Source organism: Salvelinus sp. IW2-2015, linkage group LG4q.1:29 (genome assembly GCF_002910315.2).
Source record: "Salvelinus sp. IW2-2015 linkage group LG4q.1:29, ASM291031v2, whole genome shotgun sequence".
Classification (NCBI taxonomy): Eukaryota; Metazoa; Chordata; class Actinopteri; order Salmoniformes; family Salmonidae; genus Salvelinus; species Salvelinus sp. IW2-2015.
Genome location: NC_036842.1, coordinates 27021638 through 27036348, shown reverse-complemented (window position 1 = coordinate 27036348; position 14711 = coordinate 27021638). Strand labels below are relative to the sequence as shown.

Genomic DNA, 14711 nt, shown 5'->3' with positions numbered 1-14711 from the left:
CTGCTTCTGCCCCATCCCTCTCTTGGGCAGCAGGTAGCCTAGTGGTTAGAGCGTTTGACTAGTAATCGAAAGGTTGCAAGATTGAATCCCCGAGCTGACAAGGTAAACAGCTGTCGTTCTGAACAAGGCCTTTAACCCACCGTTCCTAGGCAGTCATTGAAATTAAGAATTTGTTCTTAACGGACTTGCCTAGTTAAATAAAGAGAAAATAAAATCCCCACACATTTAATGTTCACACTGCACAGTTCTGAATGACTGGACAGATGGTGCTATGCCACTTTATTGCAGGTTGGAATAAAATCTGAGTACCAGCACCATACTCACTCCACTCCATCCTCATTCCAAGAAGTGGATTCAGTCAGTAAAGATAATGCAATTAGACCACCCTGTGTTTCTGTCTGCAGTCAATTACCCACTTCTCCATGGTGGATTGGGCGACTGGCCTTTCTGAGATATAGAATAGAAACATTGGATGTCACTCAGCCACTTCTCCTTTAATCCAAGGTTTGGGTGCTGGGCTCTGCTCCTTCTTGACTGTGGGTGTCTCTGTCTGGCATGTGTCATTAAACCGCTCCCTGGCCTTCTCCCAGTTCCTCTGGGTCTTGGTCCTACTCAGAGACCCAGCCTCGTCCACCGACACAGCAGCTCCTGCCCCAAAGCCTGACTGGGACTTCCGGATCTTCAACTGGATCTACGGGAAAACCAGAACGGTAGGAAACATCAGATCAGATGTGTGAGTAAAGTGAGAAAGAACTGGGATGAAATCACAACAGGTGGAGGATACTGGTTTGAGGTTCGGTCAATTTAAAACTATAGCTATTCATTAATCCCTAGTTAAAAACTGTAGAAAAACTCCCATCTCTGAAAACTGGGAATACTAGGAGAACCCCAATAGAAAGGGGGAAATGTTAAGATTACCGGGTCTTTCATTCCAGCTCCATCTTTGCCCAGGCCTTCTCCTTTCTTCCAGCCCATCTTCTCCAACATCTTCCTTCCCTTGTTGACTTCACTGATCTCACTGGACAAGGAGGGAAACAAGTACAAAAAGAGACAAGACAACTTCAGATCAGTCTAGGATGTGGGAACCACTAGTTCTTACTACATACATTGCATACGTGGCACACACACACTTGCAATGACTCAACCAATCAGATGGCTACGTACACGTGTACAGAGGCGGGTGCGTCATCCCGTTGAAAGACTCCCTCGCTGCCCACGGTCTGACGGCGAGACTCGGCCCGGTCCACATACCTGGGGTTCCTCAGGGCTTTATCCTCCTCATACTCAGCGCTCTGTTGGGACAGAGGGAGACAAAGGAGACACTTACTAAACAAAGTAATATACTCACTGCTGTTAGCGATAAGGAAAGAAGGTAAACTATGGGACTGCTCAGCAACTTACATTTCAACAAGACTTGCTTGAGCAAAAACAGAACAGTTTAATTGGATGAAAACTTCTGGCAGATAACATCTTTGTATACACAGAGATGTTAGGTGGAGATCTGATTGACAAGGACATTTCCAACAAAGGATTACCAATGGACCTTATTCAACAGTAATAAAACAGCAGACGGGGACAACAGATGAAGTTGTAGTGGTGGTGGAGAACCAATCACTTACCTTCAGGCCATATTTAACCTTCATCTGTTTCAGTTCTTTCTGTCGGAGCAGCTCCTTGTCCTCTTTGGTTGGAGCTGGACCTGAGGAACAACACATCTGGCTAGTTAGAGACTGGGCCGTGTGTGTGGCATGGGTAGCGAGGTGTGTGAGCATTGCATTAGTGTTCGGTCTTATACAGACAATGTACAAAGACGGATGCAACACATTAGTGTCCGCAAATTAATCAGGTTGTTCTCTACCGGTCTGTAGTGGTTGGTTCCTCTGGTGTTTGCTGAGGTGAGCCATAACCTGTCCAGGTTCACAGCCGTCACAGGTGTCTGTCCCTGCGTGGATGTGGAAGGACAGAACAGTCTCTCCCATCTTCACCTCATCCCCATGGGTCAGAGGGCAAGGGTCACACTTAGCGTTGGGCTGATGGGAGGGAAAACAATACTGTTACTACTTCACTTTCCAACCAAGGTGTGTGTGTGTGTGTGTGTGTGTGAGTGAGTGCGTGTCTGACCCACCTGTAGGATTCGGTTGCCATTGAGGACAGTTCCGTTCTGGCTTCCCTGGTCCACTAGCATGTAGCACTGTTGGTCCTGGTCAAAGTACACCTCTGCATGGAGCTGGGATTTAAATAAAATATATAGAACCCATCAATACCATTAAGATTTAATTTGATGGCCTGCAGACTACTAATGCATGTAGCAGAATCTAACAAATAAATTAAATAAGTTGTCATACCTTACTGACTCCCATTTCAGATATACTAATGGCATGGTTCATATCCTTCTCCCTGAAAAGATAGACTTATGTTAAAACAGTACCTCAAAATGCCACAGGTAGTTTAAACTTCCATTTCAGAAATAATGATCTGAGCTCTCATTCCCCCTGGTGGTTAAATAGACAAACTGACCACGCATGGGCCATTCAATCGAAACAAAGCAGAGTCTACAGCGCTGTACTGACCTGCCAATGGTGGCTGGAGAGTCAGCTGTGATGATGAAAAGTGTTCCTGTCTGTAACACTGGAGATCTGACCACTGTCACCCTCACACAGGGCGGCCACACCTTCTCAGCAACTGGGGACACGCATACACAATATCACATTCACTGACATGGCAATTCTGCTGAGCAATATTTTAACTACAGGAAACATTTAGGAAAACAGATGAACAAATATCAGGTGATGTTAGACTTTTGACACAGTGCTTTGTTTCATTCTGCCTTCACCTTTAAAGAAACCCCAGCGAAAAGTGCATAGAAAGCTGACAGGCTGAATAACTCTAAACTGTGTCCGTCCTCGCCTCTCACCTTCCTGACTCTCTATCTCTGACTCTGAGCTGTATTTGGTGGGAGGAGGGGAGGAAGAGGTAGACTTCCATTCTCCTTCCGACTCCGTGATCTCCCCCTCCTCAGGATCATTGTTCCCACTCGAGTCATCACTCCGCGACGCAGACGCTGCTTTAGCCTTCTTTTTCTTGATGAGTTTATCTGATTTAGCCTTCTTCTTCTTCCTCCTCCTCGAGCTGCTCGCATCATCGGAGCGCAAACCGTCTTTCCTCTTCTTCCTCTTCAACGAGCGTTCGGCGCTCTTCGCCTGGCGAGTCTTCAAGGAGATTTTTTTTTGCAGAGGAGCATCTGGAGTAAGAGATCGGCCCCTCTGCCTGCGCGAGCCTGCACCCCTCTTGGGGATTCGCCGCTCCACCCACTCATCAAGGTCCAGCTCCTCCTTTACAAGGCCCTGTCGGCAGACAGGCAATAAATCAGAGGGGAGGATGCACCTGAAGCATCTCCAGAGAACTCCCTTGGCAGACACGGGACATAAGAGGCTTTCTAGGAATTTGGACAGTGAGCTCTCTGCATCAAAACCTCCCTGTATTGTTTTGGGGTCCTTTTTGGATATGGGTCTCAGTTCTCAAAGACAGTAGGCCTGTACTGCATCACAGCAAAGTCAATTTATTGACTCAAGCTGCAATACAATGAAAGTGATCCTCAAAAACATACTCTTGACTAGACTAAGCTGCCAAATCCCTGAGCTCTGAAACCTGACCTTTTTTTTTAACCAAAGCTGTGTTGGCTATACCTCATGTCTGCATGGGGGTCTTTCTGCTGTTAAAGAATTGTTCTAAGTATCTGTGTGAGACGTGTACCTCTACGGGAAGCTGAGTTCCAGAAATAGGAAATCTTCATGTTAGCCAGTGAGTTAGTCACGTCTTCTACCTATGACCAGAGGAATAGCATTCAGTCAACTAAACAGCAGCTGCAAGCAATAGCCAAAACCATGTACTTGACAAAAATGTATCTGACTCTACAGCAGAAAAAAACAAAACTATAGCTGCTGCAGAAAGTCTAAAATCACCCCTGCAAGTATTTGACAACTGAGACCACATAGATCATGGTTAAAATGGATCCTAAGAAGTCCATTATAATCTCTAAACTACTGAAGGTGAGATGCTTCAGGAGCCTCATGTCTCAGCACAAATCAAAAACAGTAAGGATAACAGGTCAGTTGTATACAACAATGAGAAATGTTTAGCTAGTTAAAACATATCAATTAAACCCTTCTTAATCATTATTTTAAAAAATGAATTTGCTGTAATTCTCTTGTAGTGTTTCTGGTTCATCTCTGGTACGGTCACCTACCTTATCATCCTGACGGGCGGTTCTCTCTGGAACTTTCTTCCACTTCCTTCCTTTCTTGTCTAGGCTCTTTTTCACCTGGCTGGTCTCTGAGACAGGCTGTACAGTAGGAACCTCTATCCTGGAGTGGAACTGGTACTTGCCACTCTCTGCATCGTAGTAGTAGTACATCCCTGTGTTGTTATCATAGTACAACTGACTGGCCTAGGGGAGGGAGACAGTGACGCAATTAAAAAGAGTGTTAAATAATGACATAGTTATTGTGTGTGGGTGGTTTAGTACCGAGTCGTAGTAAAAGCCAGTGCTGTGGTCGTAGTACATCCCTGTGGTCTCATCAAACACAAAGCCAGTCTGTGTCATGGCCTGCTCAGCTGTGGCTCTCAGCATGTCAGCTATGGAGCCCGTATCCACTTCCTGCTGGAACAAACACAAGTAAAGAAAGAAAGTTCCCAAACCATTTTTCATTTTTGCACTGTGTCGGTCATCAACCTTCTAGTATTTCTTGTGCTCTTCCAAATAGACATCATGATCATGTTTCTAATAGTCTTCTTTAGCCACGGCTCATGAAGGAGTGATTGTGGTCACATGTTAGGAAGATCAGCACAAAAAAAGGTAGTCTTTTGGAAGACGAGACACCTCACTGTCCTCAGTCAGACTAGAATGAGTGGAGGGACGGTAATCAAACTCGCCTCTGGTTGAGCGGCAGCAATACCACCCTCTACAGACACCTCTGTAATCATCACTGTGGCGGTGTCTGTCGTCATGTCTGTAGCTGTGTCAGTGGTTGATTCTGCATTTGTCATCTCTGAGGCATCAGTGGCTTCCTGCCCCTCAGGTGTCACGGTCCCCTGGGTATCTGTAGCCACACCATCACCCTGGTAGTAGCCTCCTCCATAGTAGTAGTTGTAATAATCTGCAAATAACACAGAAGGATCAACGTATCTGTAAGTGGAGCAACTTAAAATCGAATTATTCATTTGGATCGATCCCAAACTGCTGGTCCTGGGAATGGGTGGTGGTTAAATTGCTCACCAGTTTCTGACCAGGTATATTCCTCTGTCTGTGTCTCAGCTTCAGCTCTCTCTTTCGCCTTTTTCTTTCGTTCATGAATCTCTGCACTAAGCTTGTTGACCTATTGTATCAAATCATGTCAAGGAAAAAAGTAGTACCGTAAGTTGGAAACTAACTCATTTGTGCATATCATATACTTATTTAATGATGGCTAGATTGTTCTTGGTAGCTACCTGTTTCCTCAAGTCTTCATTGTAGCCTTCTGTACTTTTCTGAAGCCTCTCAGACTTGGTCAGTTGTTTCTGTAATTTGGTCAGTTCTTTTGTGCAGCTTTTCAGTTCTTGCTTTAGCGACTCTACTTTCTGGCGAAGCTCAGCCACCTCGGAATCCGAACCCTCCTCTCCTCCACTCGCCTTCTCTCCATTTGTCGCCATACTTCCGTCTGTCATTGACACACAGGGTTACAACGTGTAAAGTGATTGCTATAACCATAATATGCTAGCTTTATTATTTGTTATATTGGTATGCATTAAAGGATAGGACAACTCTCAAAGTCTAGGCAGCATTCTGCCTTCTCCCTACAGATCTCGGCCATTAGCCTCGCCCACAACTGCTTCATGTGAACTACAATTCCTATATTGTGTTTTATGGTTTCGAAACGTCAATAACCATCGCTTGCGATACGGCTTTCGAAACATAATGCCCTTATCTTTCATCAGCGAGAAAGAATCCTAAAAAGAAAAAAGTTAGTTACTGTAGCAGTTTTGGCAGATCCATACAGCTAAGGGTATCTCCATCTGACAAAACTACACTTCCGCTACACTTCCCGAGTTACGCTTACACAAAGGTGTTCGGGGCATACTAGATAGCTAATTAGCACAGGTATCGCCTCGTCTGCCGTCTGTTTTCCGTAAGAATGCGCTGTAACATGGAGATATGGCCGTGTGGGAACACTAACCCCATCAAGGTGTGTATCAATTTAACCTTTCATTAAAAAAAATGTAAAAAGATTTCTCGATGATATCAAATCAAATAATTTTTTGACACATGCGCCGAATACAATAGGTCTAGACCTTACCGTAAAATATTTACTTACGAGCCCTTAACTTCTTATGGCTGGGGGCGCTATTTTCACGTTCGGATGATAAGCGTGCCCAGAGTAAACTGCATGCTACTCAGGCCCAGAGGCTAAGATATGCATATTATTAGTAGATTTGGATAGAAAACGCTCTGAAGTTTCTAAAACTGTGTGAATGATGTCTGTGGGTATAACAGAACTCATATGGCAGGCAAAAACCTCAGAAAAAATCCAACCAGGAAGTGGGAAATCTGAGGTTTGTAGGTTTTCAAGTCTTTGCCTATCCAAGATAGTGTACATTTGGTCTGACTGCACTTCCTAAGGCTTCCACTAGATGTCAACCGTCTTAAGAACCTTGTTTCAGGCTTCTACTGTGAAGGGGGAGCGAATAAGAGCTGTTTGACTAAGGGGTCTGGCAGAATGCCATGAGCTAAGTCAGGCGCACGGCCGTGAGAGCGAGCTACGTTCCCTTTCATTTCTAAAGACAAGGAATTGTCCGGTTGGAACATTATTGAAGATTTATGATAAAAACATCCTAAAGTTCGATTCTAAACATCGTTTGACATGTTTCTACGAACTGTAATGGAACTGTTTTGACTTTTCGTCTGGACTTAGTGCTCGCGCCTTGTGAATTTGGATTTGTGAACTAAACGCGCGAACAAAAAGGAGGTATTTGGACATAAATTATGGACTTTATTGAACATTTATTGTGGAACTGGGATTCCTGGGAGTGCATTCCGATGAAGATCATCAAAGGTAAGTGAATATTTATAATGCTATTTCTGACTTTTGTTGACTCCATAACATGGCGGGTATATGTATGGCTTGTTTTGGTCCCTGAGCGCTGTCATCACATTATTGCATGGTGTGCTTTTGCCATAAAGCTTTTTTGAAATCTGACACAGCGGTTGCATTAAGGAGAAGTATATCTTTAATTCAATGCATAACACTTGTATTTTCATCAACATTTATGATGAGTATTCCTGTAAATTGATGTGGCTCTCTGCAAAATCACTGGATGTTTTGGAGGCAAAACATTACTGAACATTACAGTGGCGCGTTAACTGAGATTTTTGGATATAAATATTAACTTTATCGAACAAAACATACATGTATTGTGTAACATGAAGTCCTATGAGTGCCATCTGATGAAGATCGTCAAAGGTTAGTGATTCATTTTATCTCTTTCTGCTTTTTGTGACTCCTCTCTTTGGCTGGAAAATGTCTGTGTTTTTCTGTGACTAGGCGCTGACCTAACATAATCAGATGGTGTGCTTTCGTCGTAAAGCCTTTTTGAAATCGGACACTGTGGTGGGATTAACAACAAGTTTATCTTTAAAATGATGTATAATATTTGTATGTTTGAGGAATTTTAATTATGAGAATTCTGTTGTTTGAATTTGGCGCCCTGCACTTTCACTGGCTGTTGTCATATCAATCCCGTTAACGGGATTTCAGCCGTAAGAAGTTAACTCTATTTTCTTAAAACGGCATTGTTGGTTAAGAAAATATTTACTAAATAAACTTTAAAAATGGGGTACCGGTACCAAGTCAATGTGCATGGGTGCAGTCCGGGTGGCCATTTGATTAATTGTTCAGCTGTCTTATGGCTTGGGGGTAGAAGCTGTTAAGGAGCCTTTTGAACCTAAACGTGGCGCTCTGGTACCGCTTGCCATGCCATAGCAGAGAGAACAGTCTATGACTTGGGTGACTGGAGTCTGACAATATGTTGGGCCTTCCTCTGACACCGCCTAATATATAGGTCCTGGATGGCAGAAAGCTTGGCCCCAGTGATGTACCAGTCAGGCGGTGATGCAACCGGTCAGGACGCTCTCGATGGTGCAGCTGTAGAACTTTTTGAGGATCTGGGGACCCATGCCAAATCTTTTCAGTCTCCTGAGGGGGAAAGGCATTGTCGTGCCCTCTTCACAACTTTCTTGGTGTGTTTCGACTTGGTGTGTTTGGAGGCGACTCCGGGATGCTGGCCATCTAGGCAGAGTTGAAAAGAAAAAGCCTAATCTCAGACTAGCCAAAAGAAAAAAAAGATGGGTTGGGCAAAGATGGCCAAAAGAACACAGAGGAACTCTGCCTAGAAGGCCAGCATCCCGGAGTCGCCTCTTCACTGTTGACGTTGAGCCAGGTGCTTTGCATGGTACAATTTAATGAAGCTGCCAGTTGAGGACTTATGAGGTGTCTGTTTCTCAAACACTAATGTACTTGAAATCTTGCTCAGTTGTGCACTGGGGCCTCCCACTCTTTCTATCCTGGTTAGGGCCAGTTTGCACTGTTCTGTGAAGGGAGTAGTACACAGCATTGTATGAGATCTTCAGTTTCTTGGCAATTTCTCGCATGGAATAGCCTTCATTTCTCAGAACAGGAATAGACTGACAAGTTTCAGAATAAAGTTATTTGTTTCTGGCCATTTTTAGCTTGTAATCGAACCCACAAATGCTGATGCCTCAGATACTCAACTAGTCTAAAGGACAGTTTTATTGCTTCTTTAAAAATCAGCACAACAGTTTTCAGCTGTGCTAACATAATTGCAACATAAGCTTGGATTAGCTAACACAACGTGCCATTGGAGCACAGGAGTGATGGTTGCTGATAATGGGCCTCTGTACGCCTACCTAATTAGACATTCCATTTTTTTTTCTTCAATCAGAGGTTTCCAGCTACAACAGTCATTTACAACATTAACAATGTCTACACTGTATTTCTGATCAATTTGATGCTATTTTAATGGACAAAAAATTAGCTTTTCTTTCAAAAACAAGGACATTTCTAAGTGACCCCAACCTTTTGAACAGTAATGTATTTACCATATCATATGGAGACCGAAACATAATCCTTTTACCTTATCATAAGTAGACATAATTGCATATGGTTAAATCCTTCCAATAGATATAAAAAAAACTATTTAGTTACGAATTGAACTTGACATTTTTCAACCCTTGTATTGGTCAGCCTGTTGCGTGCTTTGGTGTGTGTCTTCAAAAAACAAGAACCAGTTGCACTCTGAGGCAGCTGATGTTGGTGGGATTTGGAGGATGGAGGCAACAGGGGAAAGAGTCTCAGATCCACAAAGTCCCTTCCACCAGGTGGCTGATGAGATATGTTGGCACGACTGCCATATTGCATCTCCATCCCAAAGCCCTTGCTTGGAAGTGTACTACTCCAGACTGCCAAGAACCTTGCCCACATCCAGGCCAAGCTGTCGAGACACGGTAGTGATGACACCATAGGCCTTGTTGATCTCTGCACCAGACAGGATGCACTTTCCAGCATACTTGGGGTCCTACATGTATGCTGCGGCGTGTGTGGGCTTCAGGCAGAAGTCTTCACCCTTTTTGATGTATTTCAGAACTGCAGTTTCCTCTGCTTAGAGCAACAGTGAATTGGGCAGGGCAGTATGGATTTCTTCTCTTACATCTGCAAGCAGAGTCTGAACATCAGACAGGAGGGCATTGTCTCCCTCAATCCGTGCAATGGCTACTGCTATAGGTTTCAGGAGTTTAAGTCTGCTTACCACTCTCTCCCAAAATACATCATCCAGGAGGATCCTCTTGATGAGGCTGTCCATATCGGCAGACTGTGATATGGCCATTTCTTGGAGAGACGCCTTCCCCTCCAAGAGACTGAAAAACATGATGACAACAGCACCCCAATGGGTGTTGCTAGGCAGCTTCAATGTGGTGCTCTTATTCTTCTCACTTTGCTTGGTGAGGTAGATTGCTGCTATAACTAGATGACCCTTCGCATTCTTAATAATTTCCTCGGCTCTCTTGTAGAGTATATCCATTGTTTTCACTGCCATGATGTCTTTGAGGAGCAGATTCAATGCATGAGCAGCACAGCCAATCGGTGTGATGTGAGGGTAGGACTCCTCCACTTTAGACCTATCAGCCTTCATGTTCGCAGCATTGTCTGTCACCAGTGCAAATACCTTCTGTGGTCCAAGGTCATTGATGACTGCATCAGCTCATCTGCAATGTAGAGACCGGTGTGTCTGTTGTCCCTTGTATCTGTGCTCTTGTAGAATACGAGTTGAGATGATGTAGATAATTATTCCTTGCCCACGAACATTCAACCACCCATCAGAGATGATTGTAATACAGTCTGCTTTCTCTATGATTTGCTTGATCTTCACTTGAACTCTGTTGAACTCTGCATCCAGCAAATTAGTAGATAAAGCATGTCTGGTTGGAGGGGCGTATGCTTGGTGAAGAACATTCAGAATTCTCTTCCAATACACATTGCCTGTGAGCATCCGAGGTGAACCAGTTGCATACACAGGTCAAGCAAGACATTCATCAGCATTTCTCTGACTACGTTCCTCCATTGAGTCAAAAAAACTTCTGATTCCAGGAGGACCATGAGCTGTTGCTATCGATAAGGTGTCTGATTCATTATTTTCAACTCAAATAGAAGTAGAGGGACTTTTGTCAGAGTTTGCTTGTTGTGAGCACTGAGGGAACTTTATGCACTTGGCCAGATAATTCTTTGTTGCATTCTTCACATATGATTTGGCACAGTATTTGCAAATGTACACAGCTTTTCCTTCTACATTAGCTGCAGTGAAATGTCTCCACACATCAGATAGTGCCCGTTGCATTTTCCTGTAAAGATGAGAAAAAAATGAGTAAAAAAAACAACAAATACAATTCCATGTACAGATAAATAGTTAAGCAGTTAGATTAAACAACTCCTTTGTAAGATAAATGTTTGAAAATGAAACATGCATGGAAACAGGTGAATTAACACTCCTCAGTTAGCAGGCTCAAGCAAGCTAAAACCCACATGGTAGCAAATACTAAAAAGCAGAAATTGTTAACAAGATAGAAATTATTTAAACTGTAGGCTACTATTTACTAGTTAACAGAAAATCATCGATGTCATATAAAATATATTCACCCCACCCAGTATTGTAATCAAAACTTACCAGAAAGCATGTACTCCTTGGTTCAGACAGTGTAGCAGTGTGGGCTCAATAGTATCTCATTAGTGTGCAAGATCTTGAGAATCAGCTGTACATGTGATGGAAGAATGAACTGTGCATGCAGAGGGTTGCAATTCCATTGAATTGGGGATAGTTTAACCAAAATATGCCACAAGACCTAGAATTTCCGTATGTGTATCCCGCAAAAAAGCTTCACTGTTATGAGCTAAAATGCGTTGATGAATTTAAGCAAAATTCCCAGGCTTGACTTCCCATGAAAAATTCTGGAAAGTTTCTGACCCTTTGCAACCCTAGTTTGGACCATGATAGTTTGTTGGTGATGTGTACACCAAGGAACTTGAAAGTCTACCTGCTCCACTACAGCCCCGTCGATGTGAATGGGGACATGTTCGGCCCTCCTTTTGCTGTAGTCCACGATCATCTCCTTTGTCTTGCTCACCTTGAGGGAGAGGTTGTTGTCTGGGCACCACACTGCCAGGTCTCTGATCTCCTCCCTATAGGCTGTCTCATCATTGCCTAACACTGTTGTGTCGTCAGAAAACGTAATGATGGTGTTGGAGTCATGCTTGGCCACGCAGTCGTGGGTGAACAAGGAGTACAGGAGGGGACTAAGCATGCACCCCCGAGGGACCCCCATGTTGACAATCAGCGTGGCATGTGTTTTTACCAGGATCCAGTTGCTGAGGGAGGTGTTTAGTCCCAGGGTCCTTAGCTTAGTGATTAGCTTTGTGGGCACTATTGTGTTGAATGCTGAGCTGGAGCTGATATGAAAGATAAGGGCCTAATGCTTCCAAAACCGTAACCGCAAGCGATGTATGTTAATGTTCAGACAGAGCATAGGGGATCTTAACAAAACTCCCTCCTACAGTAGACGCCTTCATCCAATGGCATGTGTAATGTAATGGAAGAGAGAGTCATGATCAAGGGCTAGGGTAGGTCTAGTTACTATGGAAAAGCTAGCCTAGTTATCACCATAATGTCTGGTGGGCTTCCTGACCTAAATAACTTATCAGGCCAGACTTTAATCCGTTGCTTTTTAATAAAGGTGCCTTGTATTTCCAGAATGTTGAATAAACTGTAATTTTAATTTACCTGACGCATGCGTGAACACCATCTACGCAATACGCATGCTTCAGGTGTGAACAAATCGTGAGTGCCACGCACAGACCGAATTTTGCTGTAGGTATTGTCTCAAATTACCAACGGCATAAGGACAAACCAGTATGGTAAGTTCAAATGAGAGTTTGCTCCTTCATTCATTGATATGGTAAGCTAGCGTTAGCTATCTGCTAACATATTGCTAACTAACTAACGTTAGCTGTGGATGGTCTTACCGATTCGTTTGCTTTCTTCGCTTGGACGAACGCCCTCGTTTCTCTCCGCCAAGAATATCAACCTGAAAGTTGAACATAAACATCTTGTAACCACCATGCATTGCTGACACACCCGACTACATGTTTTGTTGATAATAAAGAAAGTTACAATTGGTACAGTTGATGTGTTTACAATCCACCTCGACCGTGGCCGCCATTTTTTCAACAAACGTCATTCTATCATCCACGGTACAAGATTCCACCGCTGGCTGAGAGCGCCACTCGTGGTTTGGAGTTTGAATAGGTCGAGTATTTGGAAATAACTCATTATCTCTGGTTGAATAAAAAAAATGCATGTATCGCAGAGGTTTGTGATCTCAAAAATATGTGATGGTATCGATTATCAGTCAAAACATGTTATGCTGTAGAAATGTAAATACTACTGCACCCAATTTACTGTCAGTAAATACTTCCACATACAGACCAGCAGGGGTCATGATGAGTATGGCTGTAGAGATTGTGAGCAAAATGTTTGCAGTCAGTGTGTGTTGTTTGGAAACTCTGCCAAGCATTGATTTCCAGCTCTTGACTGTTTCGAAATCCAAACATTAGGAAATTATTTTTTAGGTGTTGTCTCCATAGTAACAACTTCAACAAATCACACAAATTTACACAACGTGTGTGTGTGTGTATATAAATGAACACCAAGTGGGCTGGGCCTACAGGTGAGAAACTCCATTAAAAGTGACACACTTATTTTTCTTAACACCTGTGAAGAACACTTTCCCTCTAAATCAAAGTATCGGCAGCAGTAACATCCTGCCTGGCCCCTAATGAAGAGTCATAAGCCCTATTCACAACCTACTTGTATTACCAGAATGTTGGTTATGTAATTATTACCCCAGCATGTCTGTTTTTCCAGAGGATGGTCTGATGGGATTAGTTTTACCAAACTGCCTCCTGTTATATATTTTTCTCATATAAAATTTACCATTATGCCTGGAGGCTGTTCTAAGCGTGAAGATATTTCAACTTGTCTAGGCATAGCCTTATATTGGCTTTCAGTTTGGAGAAAGTCAAAATAATATTAAGACCCATTAACTAACTGTATGCAGACATTTAATGAACTGATGTATTTGGTACAATATTATCCTCTTAATGTTTTAAAAGAGAAATAGGCACTGGGAAAGACAAGACAAAACATATCATTCATCTGTAGGCCAAGTGCATTAGCACTTTGTCTTAAGCATCAATTTGTTCCCATGTTCTTACCAAACTGAGCAGCACCTGTTAAATGCTGTTATACCCCTCAAAACACAGGGATGACAATTTGCACAGGATAAGTATTACCAGAGGACCTTGAAGTCAGCAGAAAAACAGTAGGTTATTCTGTCTGGAATTATTACTCTCCCACCATGTGAAAATTACGGACATGGCAGATTCGCACAGGACTAAAATGAAGGATGTGGTGTTTTGTGTTCGTGCACCCAACTTCCCCCAGTAAAACTAATCCCGCCAGAATAGGGCTTCACACACTAATGAATGTGACTTCCTGTTACTCCCTGAGAGGAAGAAGTCAGCCGTCTTCTAATTGAATGGAAATACAGACTTAATTAGTTGACTCATTTTACAGGTGGAGATAATGGAGGAAGCATAGAGGGCTGGCGAGAGCACACACACACACACACACACACACACTGGAAGTGTGATGATGAGTGATTCATGTCATGCACAACCTTTAGATTTAATGCACTCCAACTCCCTTAATTGGTATTTTCATTCCAGGCGTAGTGATGACCTTATTGTATTGCTGCTGAACGTTCAAGGGGCTTCAAGATACATACAGCCAGGTACCTACCACATGGGCTTCTATCTGTCTCTCTCTATCTCTCTCACACACACAGACACACACACATGTGCATACTCCTCCATCCCTCCCTATCTCCTTCCAACCCTGTGTCTTTTGGCTCTTTCCCTCCCTCCATACTTCCATCTTTCCCTCAATCCCTGCCTGTCCTCCACACTATGGGGTGTTAATCCCTCTGTTTTCTGCCCAGACAGCAGAAGTGTGTAGATTATGGGTGTTACTCCATAAACAGCTTTTAGTTT

At 43.2% G+C, this 14711-nt stretch overlaps 1 protein-coding gene across 4 annotated transcripts; it reads right to left on the bottom strand.

Annotated features, from left to right (window-relative positions):
• Window positions 1-224: 224 nt before the first annotated feature.
• Window positions 225-12858, bottom strand: aggf1 (angiogenic factor with G patch and FHA domains 1). 4 transcript variants are annotated; one of them, XM_070442573.1, is made up of 16 exons: window positions 12772-12858; window positions 12624-12685; window positions 5488-5696; window positions 5276-5375; window positions 4929-5156; window positions 4526-4653; window positions 4247-4447; window positions 2915-3344; window positions 2571-2682; window positions 2346-2397; window positions 2126-2227; window positions 1859-2030; window positions 1620-1699; window positions 1165-1292; window positions 919-1018; window positions 225-691 (listed from the first exon to the last, which is right to left on the bottom strand). In XM_070442573.1, exons 3-16 carry the CDS (start codon window positions 5686-5688, stop codon window positions 476-478), a joined length of 2250 nt encoding a protein of 749 aa, XP_070298674.1. In that variant the 5' UTR covers window positions 5689-5696; window positions 12624-12685; window positions 12772-12858; the 3' UTR covers window positions 225-475. The 4 variants fall into 4 exon arrangements, with proteins under 4 accessions (XP_070298674.1, XP_070298677.1, XP_070298680.1 ...); XM_070442576.1 differs by having other exon boundaries at window positions 12781-12848; XM_070442579.1 differs by lacking the exon at window positions 2915-3344 and adding an exon at window positions 3754-3823 and having other exon boundaries at window positions 12624-12812.
• Between the last annotated feature and the right edge of the window lie 1853 nt (window positions 12859-14711).